Source organism: Jatropha curcas, chromosome 5, assembly GCF_041381405.1.
Source record: "Jatropha curcas cultivar XTBG-Jc1 chromosome 5, XTBG_Jcur_1.0, whole genome shotgun sequence".
Classification (NCBI taxonomy): Eukaryota; Viridiplantae; Streptophyta; class Magnoliopsida; order Malpighiales; family Euphorbiaceae; genus Jatropha; species Jatropha curcas.
In genome coordinates this window covers 26943104-26959601 of record NC_143155.1, presented here as the reverse complement: position 1 = coordinate 26959601, position 16498 = coordinate 26943104, and the positions used below count along the sequence as shown (strand labels likewise).

Sequence of the window (16498 nt, the reverse complement as noted above, 5' to 3'; positions counted from 1 at the left end):
CCATTGAATTAAATCGAATCAATTCAGTTTGATCCAACTGAATATATTTAAATAAATATAATGCAACTTTAATTATTATTCTATTGTTTGCATTTAATTTTAATTATTTTGGATATAAAATAAATTCAAATGAAACTCAATTATTTAATTTTATTCGTTAAACTCTGCAATTTACAACGATTGGTTGTTTAACTTCTAAGTTGACGTTAAAGAAAGCTATTACCAAATTGCATACTGAGAGTACACGGCTTTTCAAACAAAATTAGCCAAAATGGAATATAATGAAGAATGATAATCTTTAATTGAAAAAAAAAATACTACAGTAATAGAAAAAATAATTTTTATATAATAATTAATTATTAGCTGAATATACCAATGACGAATACATATTGAGAATAAATAAGAGTTATTTCAATTCCTATAAGTTTTTTTTTTTTTAATTATATTCTACAGCTGAAAGCAAATTGATTATTTATTACTGATTATTAACTATATTAAATAAAATCTTCACATGTAATGATATGTAATAAAAAGCTTTAGACCTACGTAGTAAATAATTAAAAAAAGAAAAGTTACCATTTAACCCAAAAACTTAAACTTATTTCATCATTAATCCAAATACTAACAATTTAACAAAGTATTAGCCTAATTGTTAAGGTGGATGCACTCTTGATAAGCGTCGTGAGTTTAATTTCTATCCCACCACCAATTATCATGTAATATTATCATTATATAATATTATTACAACAATATCAAAATTCACTATGACCAAATCAATGTATAAGGGGCAAAAAATCACAATTACAAATTAATTATAAGTTATTGCAGCCACGAAAATTAAACCTGAGAACTTTGAGAGAAATTTTATGTAAATATATTTTTCAATGAGAGAATTACATGTAAGCTACAAATAATTAATATTACGAGTTTTCATTTTGAATTGAATACTCCGGAAACGAATAACAATAATTATTGCATTTATTTACATTATTAATATAAATTTTCTTTTTGATAATTGTATTTTCATCGATCAATCTACAATTACATAGATACTATTTAAAAAAAAATACATATAAATGTATTTTCAATTATTAAGATTTAGGGATTTCCTTATTTAAACTGGATATATGGTCTCACCTATTGATTAAATCAATAAAAAAATAATTATTTTAATTTATTTGGTTCATAAACAAGTATTTTCTTAAGATATATGTATATCGTCCATCCCATTTAATAGTTAAATGAGATATTAATTTTTTTTTTCCAAATAGAGAGTTATTATATTAATTCAATATTAATTAACTAGAGCTCGTATGTTCACTAATTTCAGCTGGCTAGCTTTAATTTGTCGTGAAACAATGATTTCCCAATATAAAAATAGTTTGCACTAAACATAGAACATAGCCTGAGCCCTCTTAGCTCGCATTACCATTAATTATTTTCTCCAAACACGCCCATTTAAATTTCTTTCCCAGTCTCCAAATAATAACTCCACGCCCTCCTATTGTCTCTCCTTTTGTCCTTTCTCACATCAATAAAAATTAGAAAGAAGATGATGGAGCTTAAAAAATTCCTCCTCATCTTCATCTCCTATTCTCTAATTATAACATCACCGTTCGCGGAGGCAGGCAACGACGCCTCTTCTGCTCCCTCTGCTTCTACCACCACCGCCGCCGCCACAGCGACGCCTACAACAACTTCATCAACAAAAAATAATTTGAACACTGACACGTCATCATCTTCGGGGTCCTGGCCTAAATCTTCTCCCTCAGGTTCAACGCCTTCTAAGCCGGTCAGTCCTGCTCCGGCTCCAAGCGGCTTGTCGTTGCTATTCTCAACGGTTCCGTTACCAACTAAAAATCCAGTCCTGAAGAAAATATGTGATTCCACTAGTCATCCAGAGGAATGTATGAGCTCAATCACTCCTTACCAAACTGGCGAGTCGGATCCTGTTTCCGTACTAAAAATGGAAATGCAAGCTCTTCGTAAAGGTTTTGAAAAAGCCATTGCTAAAGCAGATTCTTTAAATGAAGATCCTTCAACATCAGAAATGATTAGAAGCTGTATCGATACATGTCTTGAAATTTATGATACTGCCCTTTATGACCTAGACGATGCTCTTGAGGCGGTTTCTTCTCACGACATTGATAAGCTTAAAACGTTCCTGAGTGCTACGGTATCAGATATTAGCACGTGCGAAGAAGCTTTTCAAGAGGAGCCAGGTGCAGAATCACCCTTGAAAGAATTTGACGATGAGTTGGATAAACTAGCTAGCAATAACTTGGCCATTGTTAATGCCTTACTCCGCTAAATTAATTAATTAATTAATAGTTAATTAATCCCCTATTTATTGTTCATAACAAGGAGAGACATTAAGAAATTGATTCATTTAGGTTTTTTTTTTTTTTTTGTGTGTTATGTATCATCCATGTGGTGTTAGAAAGTAGTCAAAGCTGCCCGTTATACAATTGAGATAATTGTACATCTTATTGAAATTATTTGTTTAATAGCATCATTAATATTTAAAACTTAATTTAATATTTTTTTAATTTTAAATTATTTGATCTTACTACGAGTACTCCATTCATTTTAATTACAAAGACTATTAACATTTTAGAGTTTATGATTGTCTTCTTTCGTGAGTATTTTCAATTTCGAAGCAATTTGTATTTACTTTCCACAATTCTATTTTTTTCTGCAATATTATAGATTTTTCACTATATATTTCTACACTTTTTTAAAATAAAATGTAAGATTAATCTTGTTTCCCAACTTTACATAAGTAAATTTTCACATATTTAATACTATAGTGAAAAATAGAATACTATTAATTAACAAAAAGATATTACGATCAGGTTTCAAAATCATTTTTACTGTAAAGATGCATGATAAGCTACATCAGCGTTTTACATGCCCATAAGCATCGTATGAAGTTTGACAAATAAACAAAGAGTTTTCTTTGAAAATAACTTTTAGATTAAAATGTTAGGCGTTATTTTTTATTACAGTGTTCGGTAACATAAGTTAAAATAGGTTAATTCCTGTAACATTTTTTTATCTTTTAACTTTTTATGAAAAATTACTCAAATAACAACTAACTATTCAAATACCTAAATACTTTTAAAATAGCTAATAATTATAAAAACAAAACTGCTCAAATAACAATTAGATATTTAAATAATTAAACACCGTTAAAATAACTAACAGCTACAAAAACAATTAATTTACGCTTGAGGTTGAAAATGATAAATTGCTATATCTATTCTACCTGGTTTACAAAATCAACTATTTAATTTTTTCATCTTGAGAAAATACAAAAATATGTACTTTTTACTGTTAATTTAAATAAAAATACAAAAAACCTTTGTGTTTAATAAAAATCCATATTTACTTATTTTTTTACTAATTTGAAAAATAAAATGATATGCCAATTAATAATTATTTTATGTCCTACTACCTTTGTTTCTAAATAATTGTTATATTTGAAATTTTAACTTATTAAAACTAGCTTGAAATTTGTTTAAACTAAAATAAATTATTAAATAAATTAACTATATTACTTTTAATTTAATAATCTAAATGCTAAATTTTTTAATAATTAAAATAATGATTATTGATCATATATAAAAGCTAAATATGATAAAAAAAAATTTATTACTCGTTAAAATCATAAATGTGATAATTTTTTTGAAATAAAATACTTTATCAAAAATGATAAATATTTAGGGACAGAGGCCGTATTATTTAGCAAAATATATATTTAAACTTTATTGTGAAAATTAAATTTATTTCTTTTATGATAAATTTTCACATTTCATGTTATTAGTAAATTTGACAAAACTCGGTAGGTTGGTTTAAACATCTGTTTTGCCATATTTTGACTACTTAATGCCAACGCTGGCAAATACTAAGGTCGGTCAAAAACTAACTTGAACGCCCGGGTGCGCAGCGTCTTAACCTACGCACACATTTGCAGTGTAACCGTGTTTCGAAGAAGAGGGAAATAAAAGGAAAGGAAAGAGAGAGGGAGAAAACTTCTAGAGATAGAATGAAAGGAAGGAAAGAGAGAGAAAGAAATACAATGAGTTCTTTCTGAGTTGGATCAACCGAGTCGGGTGACCGAATCAACATTGGAGACACAACAACAAAGGCCAAGGCTAAAATCACCCTCTCAAACAAAAAGAAAAAAAAAAAAAAAAAAAAACACAGGGCAGGTGTGGTAATAGCCAAAAGATGGAGAATGGGAAGCGGATTATTAGTCATCCTCTAAGCCTTTACCTGTCTCATTCTTATCATTGTTCTCACCCTTCCTTCTCTAACCCTAATTCTATCTCTCCAATCATCACTAAAACTAAAACTACAACCAAACAGCACCAACAAATATCTGTACACAAATTATTCTCTTTTTCTCTATTCTCTTTCTTTTCTTCTGTTCTTTTGTTCTCTTCTTTTTCTTTTTCTCTTTTCCTTCACTTCTCTGCTGCGAGAACGTCTGATTTTGGTCTGGGTTTCGAATTTCTTCGAGGTAACGCATATGTTTGTGTTGGCTCGTTTGGATTTTTGTTGGGTTGTTATTGTTTTTATGGCTTGATGAATGTGCGATTGGGTGTATGTGAATTTTAGCATGTTTATTTTTGGGGTTATGTTTTGATGGATTGATTGATTATATCTGGTATTTGCCTTTTATTTTCTATTATTTGGTTACGGGATTCAGCAATGGGTCTGTTCTCTATTGGGTTTGTTTAAGCTTGATGTTTACTTGACTGGTAAAGGGCTGGTTGCTATTCCTGAACTGGTAATTTTAATTGCTCTCTTTTTTTGCTTGATGTAATTGCATACAATTTTATTGCTTTGGCTGAAATTTCGATGCTGAGATCATATGTTGCAATGTGGATCCGGTTGTTTGTATCAGTGAGCTTGATGTTTCATTTTCTCTAAATCAAGTAATTGGCAATGGACGTGGTTTTTATTCTTATCTTACACTGTCTCATTTTAAGCAATTCTTCTTCATGATCTTCTTTCTTTCATCAATCGATAAATGTTTCATATTTCTTACTTCTTCCTATAATCTATCTGATTTCTTGTTTATTTTAGTGCAAGAGATAAGTAATGTATGTTTAGTTCTTTGCTCGGATTCATTCAATTTAAGTACTTAGCTTTTTTGTATATATTTGATGTAGAAATTTCAAGAGTCTTTGTAGCATATGCTTTCTGTGGGTTCCCTTCATCTCATGATCTGAGTGGAAGCAATACATAAACTGGGTTATAACAATTTTTTCTTCATGGAAGAGTTCAGTCGCGCTCGGTTTGATGGCATTGGAAGTACTGCAAGAAAGAAAAGGAGTCAAACATCTCGGCGGCCTAAGCCTGATGCACGACAATTCATTGACAGTCATGATAATTCACTCTCATCAACCCCACCACCTTCAGATGATGTAAGTAAGGCCTCCAGTGATGAGAATGATACTAATTCTAGGAGGAAAGAGTTCAATCTTAATCAATGCATGTCCAAGGTTTCTTCTGCTACTGAAGTTGAAGGTGAAAAGTCTTATATTAGGAATAAGGAGTTTGGAGGACTCAATGCATTTTCCCACAATGATCCTGGACGAAGTATGATTAATAGTAAACGTGCTAGTGAAGGTGTCCTTGCCCCTGCTAATTGGAGAAGCACCAGTAAGGTAAAGGAATCCTTTGAATCAGAGTCAAGTAGTGCAGATGTCTACATTGGAAGGAATGGTGAAAGTTCAGGGCAGTCTGGAGTGATTTTAGATGGATTAGGAAATGAGAACAAAGTTAAAAAAGTGAAGCTCAGGGTTCGTGGTGTCACACACACAATCCATGCCGACTCAACGACTAATGGTGCAATTTCTACCAAGAGCTCTCGATTCTCAGAAACTTCCAGATCTCGTCAGAAGCAAAACCTTCAGGTACTGTTGTCAGCTTGACTTGTTCAATCGTTTTATATATTATATGCATGTATGCATAAAGTCGAAGTCCATGTTGTGCACACATAACTTTTGTTGCTGCGCATGTGCATATGTATAGCTACTATACAAACTTCTCAGAATTTTTAGGTGAGAAATGTAAATTGCTTACTTGAATGTTTTGTGTTCTCATCTACTAGCAAGTATTGCGTAGACTTTGTTCATACATAGACATTTCATTAAGTTGCATTGTTGAGTGGATGCTTCCTTATACAACTGTTTTCTTTTAGTTTGTCGTATTCGTATTATTCCTTCGAATCTTAGTGTCAGTTGTCAGACACTGATTTTCTGCTTGCGCACATAGATTTATACACTTGGAATTGTTTTCTTCCGGGCATATCTCAAATCGTACTTTACTTTTATGGAAGAAATCTCTTTGTATGAATGGGCATTGGTTTGCCTAATTATTGTTCTCTCCCTATCGAGTAATATCAGAATCCTATGTAATCATGTTATTTGAATTGTTTTTATTACAGTGCAATCTACAGGAAGACAATTCCATTTTAGATAAGAGGTCTGGTTTGCAAGGAGTCCCTTGGAAAGATTTCTCCAAAGGTGGTTTTATTCTTGGGAAAGACAGTACTTCTATGGGGAGGATATCCGGAAAGAATACATCAGGAAAGCAAGGAGAGAAATCTGAACCAGTTCGTAAGAGCAAGCGGGTGCCCAAGAGACGTGTGCTAGATGGGGACATTGGTGAAGAGTATGAGGATGATGAGATCCGGTACCTGGAGAAACTTAAAACTCCAAAGATTGCAGCTGCATATAAAGATTATGAAGAATCAAGCACGAAACAGCAAAAGCTGCTGAGCGTGGAAAAAGTTGGTGCTTCAAGTTCAGTGAAGGATGGGAAGAAGAAGTCCACTTTAGAGAGGGCATCAGAGGACACAGATTATGAGGACGAAGAAGATCTGGCATCTGAGGGTGAGGTCGAAGGTAATAAGAAGAAGAAGCAGAAAAGGGAATCTGTGGATGCATTGATGGATAGTAAGAGGGAGATGACTCTGACCACGCGTCAACGTGCCCTTCAGTCAAGCAAAGATGGCTCTGCACCTGGTTCTAACCTAATTGAGTTTCCGAACGGATTACCGCCTGCGCCATCAAGAAGTGAGCCTTAATAACTGCCATTACAATTTTTACCTTTTCTGAGGATTCTAATTGTATTACCAAGTACTAATTATAGATACCTTCCCTGCTGTTGTTTTCATTTTATACAGAGCAAAAGGAGAAACTTACTGAAGTGGAGCAGCAACTAAAGAAGGCTGAGGCTGCCCAGAGACGTAGAATGCAAGTTGAGAAGGCTGCAAGGGAATCTGAGGTTTATTTCTCTCTTCATTTTTGAATTTTCGTTTGCATATTTTAGATCTGGATAACTGATTGAGGAATTATTTAAATTAATTTTGTAGGCTGAGGCTATTAGAAAAATACTTGGTCAAGATTCCAGCAGGAAGAAGCGAGAAGACAAAATAAAGAAGCGCCAGGAAGAATTGGCACAGGTATTAGGAACTGTCTGATAAACTTTTTTCTTTTTCTTTATATATGATGATGAGCTCTTTGTTTAGTTCTCTTGTTTGCTTTGTGCAGGAGAAGGCTGCTAATGCCCTGGTGCTTGGAACAAACACAATTAGATGGGTCATGGGTCCTACTGGGACTGTTGTGACTTTCTCCAATGACATGGGCCTCCCCAGCTTATTTGACTCTAAACCTTGCAGGTTTAGAATTCTATCAGAAACTTGAAATTATTTGTTCCAATTGATCCTGATGTTCATTTTCTGAGTCCTAAAGTTTTAAACTTTTCTGTGTCAACATGCAGCTATCCTCCTGAGCGTGAAAAATGTGTGGGTCCTTCTTGTACTAATCCATACAAGTATAGAGATTCAAAGTCAAAGCTTCCGCTTTGCAGCCTACGCTGCTACAAGGCAGTTCAGGGACAGCTGGGAGCTGAAGCTAGCTGCTAATTTTGTCATTCCTGATGCCCGTCAATATTTTTGCACAGCTATGTTGATATTTCTGTTAACTATAGTATAGGCTAATGAAAGATAATTTTTAACTTAGTGTTGAAGGGTTATACAAGGATGTTGGCTGATTTGCTGTCATCTACGCCTTGAATATCTATAAATGAAAATTTGCCTTCAATGGCTGAGATATGTTCTAGGTATTTATGCAATGCAACTGAGATTTGTTCTAGATACTTGAGTTCATTCAAGCTTTTAAAACTGAAAAAATAACAAATTTGACAAGTTTTTGATTGAAATCTCCAAAATTCGCACAAATTATAATTTGCTCACTTAAACCAAAAAAAAAAAAAAAAACACAACCATATCTGGGCTGGCCCCAAAAAAAGAAGGCCCAGATAATCCAAAACCATTTATAAAGAATAAAATATCAGACTAATCCGACCCTTTAATGAACAGATCGGGTTAAACCGAGATCCAAATCCAGATATTCATCAAGTTCCTGTTATTGACAATTAAACATGTTCCTTGCTCGAACACTCTACCAGTACCTCTCTGCGTCCCTTATCGCTCCCAGTTTAAGCGCCGTCTAGCCAGGATAAGGCGCTAATATTTTTCCAACTTGAAAACGTATAATCAATTTTGCTTTGAACGAGCCAAGTGAGGCAATAATCGGCGAAGAATGGCGCATTCATTAGTATCCTCATCGGCCTCTTCCCTCAGATTCAGCTCTCTCGTCTTTTCTCCAAACCCTAGCACTACTTCCGATTGCCAGAAGCTTTCTTTACCTTTTGAGCCTCTTCGTTCCAGGTTTTACTATTTAACTGTTTACTTTTTATTTGGTAGCATGAATATTTAGTGTTTCGTGAAGGGTTCAAATGAAAGGAATCGAAGTCACAGCTTTTGAGTTTTGATTATATTTCGGTTTCTAAAGTGAAAGGATAATCTTAATGGGCATGTCATAGAGTTCTTGCATTCTTTCTTTGATTTTTTTCTAAACAACAACTTAAGAGCGAGAAAGTAGATGTTTTTGAGATGGCTTCTTGCGCTATATGAACTCCTTTCTATTGGAGTTGGAATCTTTACTTGGTAATCAGAAATGAAGTTTTGAATGTATTGCAGGAAAGTGGGAAAGTTGAGTAGTTTTAGAAAGAATTTTCAGCCATCTCCAACAAAGGCTGTTTATTCTGGCGAGTTTTGGGCACCTCAGAGAACTTCTCGAAAGGGGATTTGGTCTATAAGGTAGGTTCATTTTATGAGAGAAGTTATGTTTGTTTTCCTTGTTATTGCCTATTTACTTGCTGTACTCACAGAAAATTGGAAAACTTGCTACTTTTCTTTTGTAGGGATGATTTGGAAATCCCATCTTCACCTTATTTCCCTGCATATGCCAATGGACAAGGTCAAGGACAAGGGCCACCTCCAATGGTGCATGAGAGGTTCCAGAGTGTTGTTAGTCAACTTTTTCAACATGTCAGTGATTGGATTTTATTTCCTTTCTGATTTTCCATGTGTCAAATGTTGCACATTTTCTTTTTCAAGAGTTCTGATATTGTGTATTTTGAATGGTTAGAGAATTATACGCTGTGGTGGAGCTGTTGATGATGACATGGCAAATATTATTGTTGCTCAACTTCTTTATCTTGATGCAGTTGATCCTAATAAGGTTTGTTTTATGTCTTTTTACAGTGGCTAGCATCTTATATATCATTGCCAATTCACTTCATCCCAATATCTAGTTTCATAATACCCATCAAATTTCTTCTATTTCTCTTTTGCACACTATTTTTACCATATCAGAAAAAATTTCCAGGAGATTTACTTGTTTATGGGTTCTTTTCTTTTCTTTTCCTTTTTGAAACAGGATATTGTAATGTATGTAAATTCTCCAGGAGGATCAGTTACAGCTGGTAATGCTCTTTTTTACACCTGTTAACTTTTGAATTGCCACTTCTTTCTTTGATTTCTTTTTCTAATCATTTATTACTTCTGTTAGGCATGGCAATATTTGACACAATGAGGCATATCCGACCTGATGTATCCACTGTCTGTGTTGGGCTTGCAGCCAGGTACAAGAATCATTTGATTAACTGCTTCTCTCTCTCTTTTTCCCCCTGTCGTTGATACCTTGGGACCTCATAAAGTTATTGTAGCCAATGTCTTGTTATTTTTATTTCTTCTTAGAGACTAAGCCTCGACACTCTGATGTTAGCAATGATATCACTTTTGAGAATTTTTGACATTGAATTGTTGGAAGTAATGGGCAATAAATTCATTGGGACATGTGAAAGTTGGGTGCATCCTAGTCCATAAAGATAATACATGATGGACCCCAAAAAATAGGTAAAATGAAAGGGAGATCCATGAACTAGCTTTCTCGTCCAATCAAGTTTATGGCTTCTGTTCATTTTTAGCTAGCTGTTTTATAGTCTAAATCACCTATGTTTGAGAAAGATATCCATATGTTAATATTGATTTCATGCAGCTGAGCTGCTGCTTCTTTTCTTTTCTTGGTCATAATTATCGTCTAAGAAATATGCATATGGTTGATGTTGAAACTTCAGCTAATGAATGATTAGTATCTGGTAATGCGAACTTAAGGTTCTTAGGGTAGAACATTGAATGGTTGAGCTGAATCGCATCACTGTACTTAAAATTAAAGAGAATGGTACTTACCTTGGATCTCATACCTCAACTTTTGGGTAAAGAATAAAAAATAAAACTAATAACTTATCAAGGTTTTGGATTCTGCTAATTGCTTGTTTTATCTATGTCCAATTTGGTATGGTATCATGTGCTATATACATGGTTCTCAAGTATTGCAGTTTCAAATATAAATTGAAGCCTGTGTCGCGTGATCTCTCCCTTGAAGAATTTCAGGAATTTGTAAGCCAGTGTGTGGTTTTAAAGTTTTATGATCTGCAGTAGATTTTAAAGTGCTGCTGCTGCAGATCCTTATATTAGGCTAAGGATCGTCATTGCACTAAAATCTTAGGTTAATCTTTTTCTGGAACTAACTTTTGAAGGATGTGGTATATTGAAGCACTATCATCTCTATGTGAGAGAAGAGAGTTTTGAAGTAAGAATGCAATTAACTTTTAAAATTGATCTTTGGACAGTGAATATGTAAGCAAGAGGAAAACATTCTTCTGAGAATACTATTGATTATCGCCTCATTAGTGATGCTTATGTTTTCTGTTTTTTCTTCTTTATTTCACAGTATGGGTGCTTTCTTGCTTAGTGCTGGGACCAAAGGTAAGAAGGCTTCTTTGTAGCTTAAAGTTTCAATCTACGGTTTTGCTTCTAAGTTTACTGAACATTTTTCTCCCTTGCCGTGGGACTGAAGGGAAAAGGTACAGTTTGCCAAACTCAAGGATCATGATCCATCAGCCTCTGGGTGGAGCTCAAGGTGGGCAGTCTGACATTGATATTCAGGTAAACCATATCGTCTAGACTCTATTTTCTATGTACTCGAGGTAGTGATTGTTGGTTCAAATCTAAAGTCATTCCTCTTTCTGCACAGTTCCACATATATGGTTTTTTTTTAAATTGCTACTGATGCACCTTTAGAATTTCAGATAGACATTAATTTCTCCGTTTGTTTTTATTTTGTGAAAAACTAAACAATGTAGTTACACTTCCATAGAAACATGTATACACATATTTGGTGGTGTTGGGACTGTTAGGTTTATATTTGTATATTTTTTCTTTTGAGCATGGTTGTAACTAATGAGCATAATTCTCAGGCAAATGAAATGTTACATCATAAAGCAAACCTGAATGGGTATCTTGCCTACCACACTGGTCAAAGTCTTGAGAAGATCAACCAGGACACAGACCGTGATTACTTCATGAGTGCAAAAGAAGCCGCAGACTATGGGCTTATTGACGGTGTTATCACAAATCCTCTCAAAGCCTTCCAGCCACTGGCAGCTGCAGCAGATCAACAATGAGCAGTCTTGTGTAAAATTCCTCGAGGCATTGCATACTTTTTATTGTAGAGTAAATCAGAAAGATCAAATTTGCTATTCTTAGTTAACTCGGATGCTCATTGGTGTACTGGAGAATAAAGAGCATTTGTTTGCTGTTAGTCCTAACAGAACTTGCACCTCCTTAAATTTTCCCCTTCTAACTACCCCCCTTGAAATTTTTGGATGCGATTTCAAATTTCACAATCAAAGCTTGAGAAAGTGATCAGATTTTAGGTAATGCTGGCTTTTGTCTTTTGAATCTCCAGTCGTCTTTATTTATCATATAGTGAATGATTATTTCACGCCCTCAAGTTATAGAAGTGAGGGGATGAGTTAAATGAATGGTTTTTTGTTACTACTTTCAATATTCGATTTGAGAGTTGTCGTTTTCTATTGATTACAAGGAAAACTTTGTTCTCAGCGACAGAAGACATCTGACAATAAATGTGTTAATAAGGCTTAATCCAGTTGTTTTTCCTTTCCTCTCATTTGTAAGCGAACGAGAGAAACTTTGACAAGAAAAATTTTCTGTTATTTCTTTCCCTTTATGTTTTAGCAACTCATAGTAGGTCGTATTTATGATCGCAAGCCCAACTTTTAAGTACGAAAAGGTCAAATGGGCCTAAAAAAATAGACCTAAATCGAGTTCTTTCGCCCTGACATTGAAACGTTAGTGGACTGCAAAATGGGCCACAGAACCACTATTCCCCGACCGACAAACCTCCTCAACTTCATTAATATTAAGGTAACCAAAGAAATGGAGAAATTAGAAAATAAGATCAGTGAAGTTGAAAAATGGGCATATGGATTGTGATCTAAAGTTAGGTTTGAGCTAAGATGGAAGCTCATTGATGACTTGATCTCTCAATTTTATTGTCTCGTATATAGGACAAAATGTACTTTGATGTTATTCCATTCATATCTTTTTCTTTCTTTTTTGATTTTTTTCTGTGTCACAAGTACAACATTAGATACACCCTCGTTGCATGAGCTGACTTGTTGGCTTTTCTTGATCTTCATTGCATGATGAGATGAGTTGTCGGCTTTTCTTGGTAAGTGAGTTGCACGCACGCCTGAGATAAAATATGACAAAATCAAGGGTTTTTGGGTGTTTTTTGGAGACCAGACCAGACCTGACCTGACCTAAGGCCAATACATTCCCACTCAAAAAGGGATACTTGTTGGCTTGGCATTTTCAACAACACAGAATCTCTAACTGTACACTACTCTATACAAAGCCAACAACCAACACCACCTTTTAGAAGAGTGATACTTGTACCTATACCTGAACCCAAATTCCTCAATCAAAACTTCAAAACATCCAAAAAGGACAAACATCTCTCTTCCACCAAATCAACCACTCATCCAAAGTAAAAGAGAGCCTTATCCCCTAAAAGATCTTTGAGCACTCACTCGTGAACCTCGTGCATTTCTTTAATTACACATTTAAAAAAAGAATACAATACAACCACCAAAAGAGGCCCCCTCCAATGTCTCCTATCTTCTCTTTCATTTCAGTCTCAATCTCAAGAAGCCCAACAAGGGAGATCACATGATCATACATCTATCCACTACCTCTGTTGGTGCAACCTTTTTAGCTATTTTGTACTGAAAATAAATAAGAAAAAAAAGGAACAAACACTTAATTACTACTAGTAGTGGCCAAATATATTTAATCTTATCATAAATATTAACATTTCTGTTCTTTAAGTACATTTTTCAAGAACCTGCAACTGCAGGCCCCCAAAACACCAAGATCAAGAAGGGACAACAGGAATCCTTTCATCGTAAAAATTGCTCCTCATGAAGAAGCTAGTGAAAGCTGAATATGTGGGTAGCTCTTCTAGTTCATCAAAGAAGTCATTTTCTTCTGATTTACTTGGTGTTGAAAATGTCATCAATGTTGGGCAAGAAGAGACTATAGGTTCTTCATCCAAGAGAATACCCAGTGTGTCATTTTCATGAGTTTGCTCTGCATCTGGTTTTTTTTCGATAAATGGGTCTTCTTGGCTAATCATCATATCTTGTGTACAACTTAGTGGAGATGATTGCAAGTAATGAAAATCATTACCATCTTCGATATTGTCATTTTTATGAATAATTTCATTTTCCACAATGGGTTGATTCTGATTCTCCTCTTCTTCATCTTCTTCTTCTTCTTCTGTAGTTGTTGGACTATGATCTTTAGTAGTACTGGGTTGTTTTTGGTTTTGGGACTCTTTTGGTTGTTCTTGCTGGTTAATTAGGTTGGTAGCATGAAGGTCAGGACCTGGATGGTTATGTGTAGAGGTATAAGTGATTATCAGAACTGAAGCATCTGTTCTGCATCTTTCAACTTGTTTCTTGGCTGAACAGCCTTTTGATGTGCTGCACCTGTAATACCCCCTACATAGAAACCAATCACAAAGTGGGTTTATGTTAATTTTTGGTGAAATTTAGGGGCTAAAAATCGTAAATTAGCTTTAAATATAAGAAAAGCTGCGGAAATAAGTAATTCTTTATGGAAAAGAAAGATTATCATTAAGAAGAAATAAAGAAACCTTGGATAAGGAGATCCTTTGATAGGTTTTTGCCCATATTTCCTCCATGACCAAAAATCAGAAGGTGGCCCTTCATTCTTTAATTTCCCAGCATTTGCTCCTATCTTTACTTTAACAACAGTCTTCTCAACCACCTTCCTACAGCAGCCATGCGAAGAAAGAAAAGAAAAACAGATCATTCTTAGGTATCGGATAAATTTGGATACAAAAGAAAAAGCCCAGAAAAATAAATTATATATCTTTTCACATTGCACCACTTTCTAAAAAGAAATTATATTAGAGAATAAATGAATTAATTAGAAAGGGAAAGGAGTGTAGTAATGAAACCCACCCACCTTCTTTTTGATGCCTGAGTTTCTGATTTGGGTTCTGAAACTTTTGAGTCTAGTTCTAAAGAAGTACCAGAAGAACCGTCCATGACTACTTTTTGCTGCTATAGCTGCTTCTTTACTATCTTGAGCCAAAAAGCTTTAGATTAGACAGAGAGGATCGTTATGAAGATTTTAACTTGGAGAAGTAGTGTAAAGGGTAACAATAGGATCAAGATATGCTCTCATTGATTATGAGAGAGAAAGAGAAAGAAAAGGAGAAAAAAGCAGTTAGGCAATAGAAGACAAACAAGCCCTCAAGTTGCTTTCCTTCTTTTCTTTTCACTCATTAAATATTAGGCAATATACAAGAACAAACATAATGAGCATATATCAGCAACCCACCTTGCAATAAAATAAAACCCACCCTTACAGTTGCAAAATAAATGTCTAGAGATATTTCTTATTTCCATATCTGAAAAAAAAAATCCCCATTCATTTGGTTGGCTGGAGCAAAGCCTTCCCAATTCGCATAGCCCACACTCCTTTACTCATTTTAGAGCTTGCCATGTGGATATTATTATGAGTGTGAGTATATATATTTATGTTCATACTTTTATATTTGTGTGAGTGCTGACACACATATGGCAACTTCCAAGCATATAATGGTAAAATGAGTTTCTTTTTCTCGTTGGATTTGGTGGGAAGACCATGTCATTGCTCTTGTTAGATATAAGCTTATGTCTTCAAATCGAAGGGTTTAAAGATACAGCTGATATCATATAATCAAAGGTGGTTGATTTCACCCTATATTTAATAAATTTTAGTATTTCACTAATGCAGAGAAGAGCTTTCTGTACAAGTTCGAAAGCTCTCTTCCAATACTGAAAAAAAAAAAAAAGAAAAAAAAGAAGAAGAAGAAGAAGAAGAAGAAGAACTTGCTGTTATCTAATACCTATATAGGTTAAGTAAACTAATAACTGCTACTTTGAAGTTATACGGAAAGTCCTAGATTGATAGACATTAGTGTTTTACTTTTTGTCACGAGTGACGCAGAGATGGATATAACAAATACTAGACAAATTTCCAAAAAGGCCAATGAGTTTCACTCTCAGATAGACATTGACATTTATTGGTATTGGAAATGTTTGTTGGTGTGGTGGTTAAGTTGGCCGGTACCACTTAAAAGCTAAGTATGAGCACTCTAAATATCAATTTTTTGAAAGATAAACTGTTACTATATTTTAAAAAATAATTTTAATTATTTATTTTATTTAATACTGTAATTTATTTCTTATTATTTTCAGTTGTATTTGATTCATATATTAAGTAAAGCTCTTCGTATCTGTCGGAACCAACCAACAATGAACTGTCCGGTTTTTAGTATCAGCTTTTACTAAACAACTTCACTTTTTTATGGATAATGAAAACATACAAAGCCGTTTATAATAGTCACGCGATTCTTACAATCATTTAATATATATTTATCCATATATTAATATTTATCTATATATATAATTAAAAAATGAAGAATGCTTCGTCTCCAACAATCAAAATAGAAGGTACTTTTATAAAATATAAATTTTCCATTAATTGAAATTGCTTACAAATTTCGAAATGTTTATGTTGAAATTTTATAAAATTTTATAGTTTAGCCATATTTAGACGAGGGCCCATTTAAATCTTATGATGGATCTATAATGGGCCTTAAAGATTCTGGCCTCTCCAAGTACCCAAACG

General features: G+C 34.0%; 4 protein-coding genes across 6 annotated transcripts; 3 read left to right on the top strand and 1 right to left on the bottom strand.

Moving 5' to 3' along the window:
• Positions 1-1472: 1472 nt before the first annotated feature.
• Positions 1473-2556, top strand: LOC105643312 (pectinesterase inhibitor). The gene has a single exon (XM_020682894.3). It carries the CDS (start codon positions 1553-1555, stop codon positions 2309-2311), a length of 759 nt encoding a protein of 252 aa, XP_020538553.1. The 5' UTR covers positions 1473-1552; the 3' UTR covers positions 2312-2556.
• Positions 2557-4021: 1465 nt separating this feature from the next.
• On the top strand, positions 4022-8131 carry LOC105642632 (HIT zinc finger and PAPA-1-like domain-containing protein). Of its 3 annotated transcripts, none has more exons than XM_012227518.4 (7): positions 4022-4525; positions 5290-5927; positions 6461-7091; positions 7202-7302; positions 7391-7480; positions 7569-7696; positions 7798-8131. In XM_012227518.4, exons 1-7 carry the CDS (start codon positions 4234-4236, stop codon positions 7940-7942), a joined length of 2025 nt encoding a protein of 674 aa, XP_012082908.1. In that variant the 5' UTR covers positions 4022-4233; the 3' UTR covers positions 7943-8131. The 3 variants fall into 3 exon arrangements, with proteins under 3 accessions (XP_012082908.1, XP_020538383.1, XP_012082909.1); XM_020682724.3 differs by having other exon boundaries at positions 4386-4525; positions 5297-5927; XM_012227519.4 differs by having other exon boundaries at positions 4386-4525; positions 5181-5927.
• A 311-nt stretch (positions 8132-8442) lies between these two features.
• CLPP5 (nuclear encoded CLP protease 5) lies at positions 8443-12148 on the top strand. The gene is made up of 9 exons (XM_089721705.1): positions 8443-8749; positions 9062-9181; positions 9286-9412; positions 9513-9605; positions 9804-9849; positions 9936-10008; positions 11160-11194; positions 11286-11374; positions 11686-12148. Exons 1-9 carry the CDS (start codon positions 8622-8624, stop codon positions 11890-11892), a joined length of 918 nt encoding a protein of 305 aa, XP_089577831.1. The 5' UTR covers positions 8443-8621; the 3' UTR covers positions 11893-12148.
• Positions 12149-13556: 1408 nt separating this feature from the next.
• On the bottom strand, positions 13557-15365 carry LOC105642630 (uncharacterized). Its single transcript, XM_012227515.4, has 3 exons — positions 14786-15365; positions 14451-14588; positions 13557-14295 (listed from the first exon to the last, which is right to left on the bottom strand). The coding sequence occupies exons 1-3, from the start codon at positions 14866-14868 to the stop codon at positions 13668-13670; spliced, it is 849 nt and encodes a 282-aa protein (XP_012082905.1). The 5' UTR covers positions 14869-15365; the 3' UTR covers positions 13557-13667.
• Between the last annotated feature and the right edge of the window lie 1133 nt (positions 15366-16498).

Coding starts and splice junctions, on each gene's coding strand:
- LOC105642632 (XM_012227518.4), top strand. CDS start 4,234: ATGGAGAATGGGAAGCGGATTATTAGTCATCCTCTAAGCCTTTACCTG. Junction 4,526..5,289: donor GGGTTTCGAATTTCTTCGAG/GTAACGCATATG, acceptor TCTTCATGGAAG/AGTTCAGTCGCGCTCGGTTT. Junction 7,697..7,797: donor TTTGACTCTAAACCTTGCAG/GTTTAGAATTCT, acceptor GTCAACATGCAG/CTATCCTCCTGAGCGTGAAA.
- LOC105642630 (XM_012227515.4), bottom strand. CDS start 14,868: ATGGACGGTTCTTCTGGTACTTCTTTAGAACTAGACTCAAAAGTTTCA. Junction 14,589..14,785: donor ACTCAGGCATCAAAAAGAAG/GTGGGTGGGTTT, acceptor TGGCTGCTGTAG/GAAGGTGGTTGAGAAGACTG. Junction 14,296..14,450: donor AAAGGATCTCCTTATCCAAG/GTTTCTTTATTT, acceptor GTTTCTATGTAG/GGGGTATTACAGGTGCAGCA.
- LOC105643312 (XM_020682894.3), top strand. CDS start 1,553: ATGATGGAGCTTAAAAAATTCCTCCTCATCTTCATCTCCTATTCTCTA.
- CLPP5 (XM_089721705.1), top strand. CDS start 8,622: ATGGCGCATTCATTAGTATCCTCATCGGCCTCTTCCCTCAGATTCAGC. Junction 9,850..9,935: donor AGGAGGATCAGTTACAGCTG/GTAATGCTCTTT, acceptor TACTTCTGTTAG/GCATGGCAATATTTGACACA. Junction 10,009..11,159: donor TGTGTTGGGCTTGCAGCCAG/GTACAAGAATCA, acceptor TTTATTTCACAG/TATGGGTGCTTTCTTGCTTA.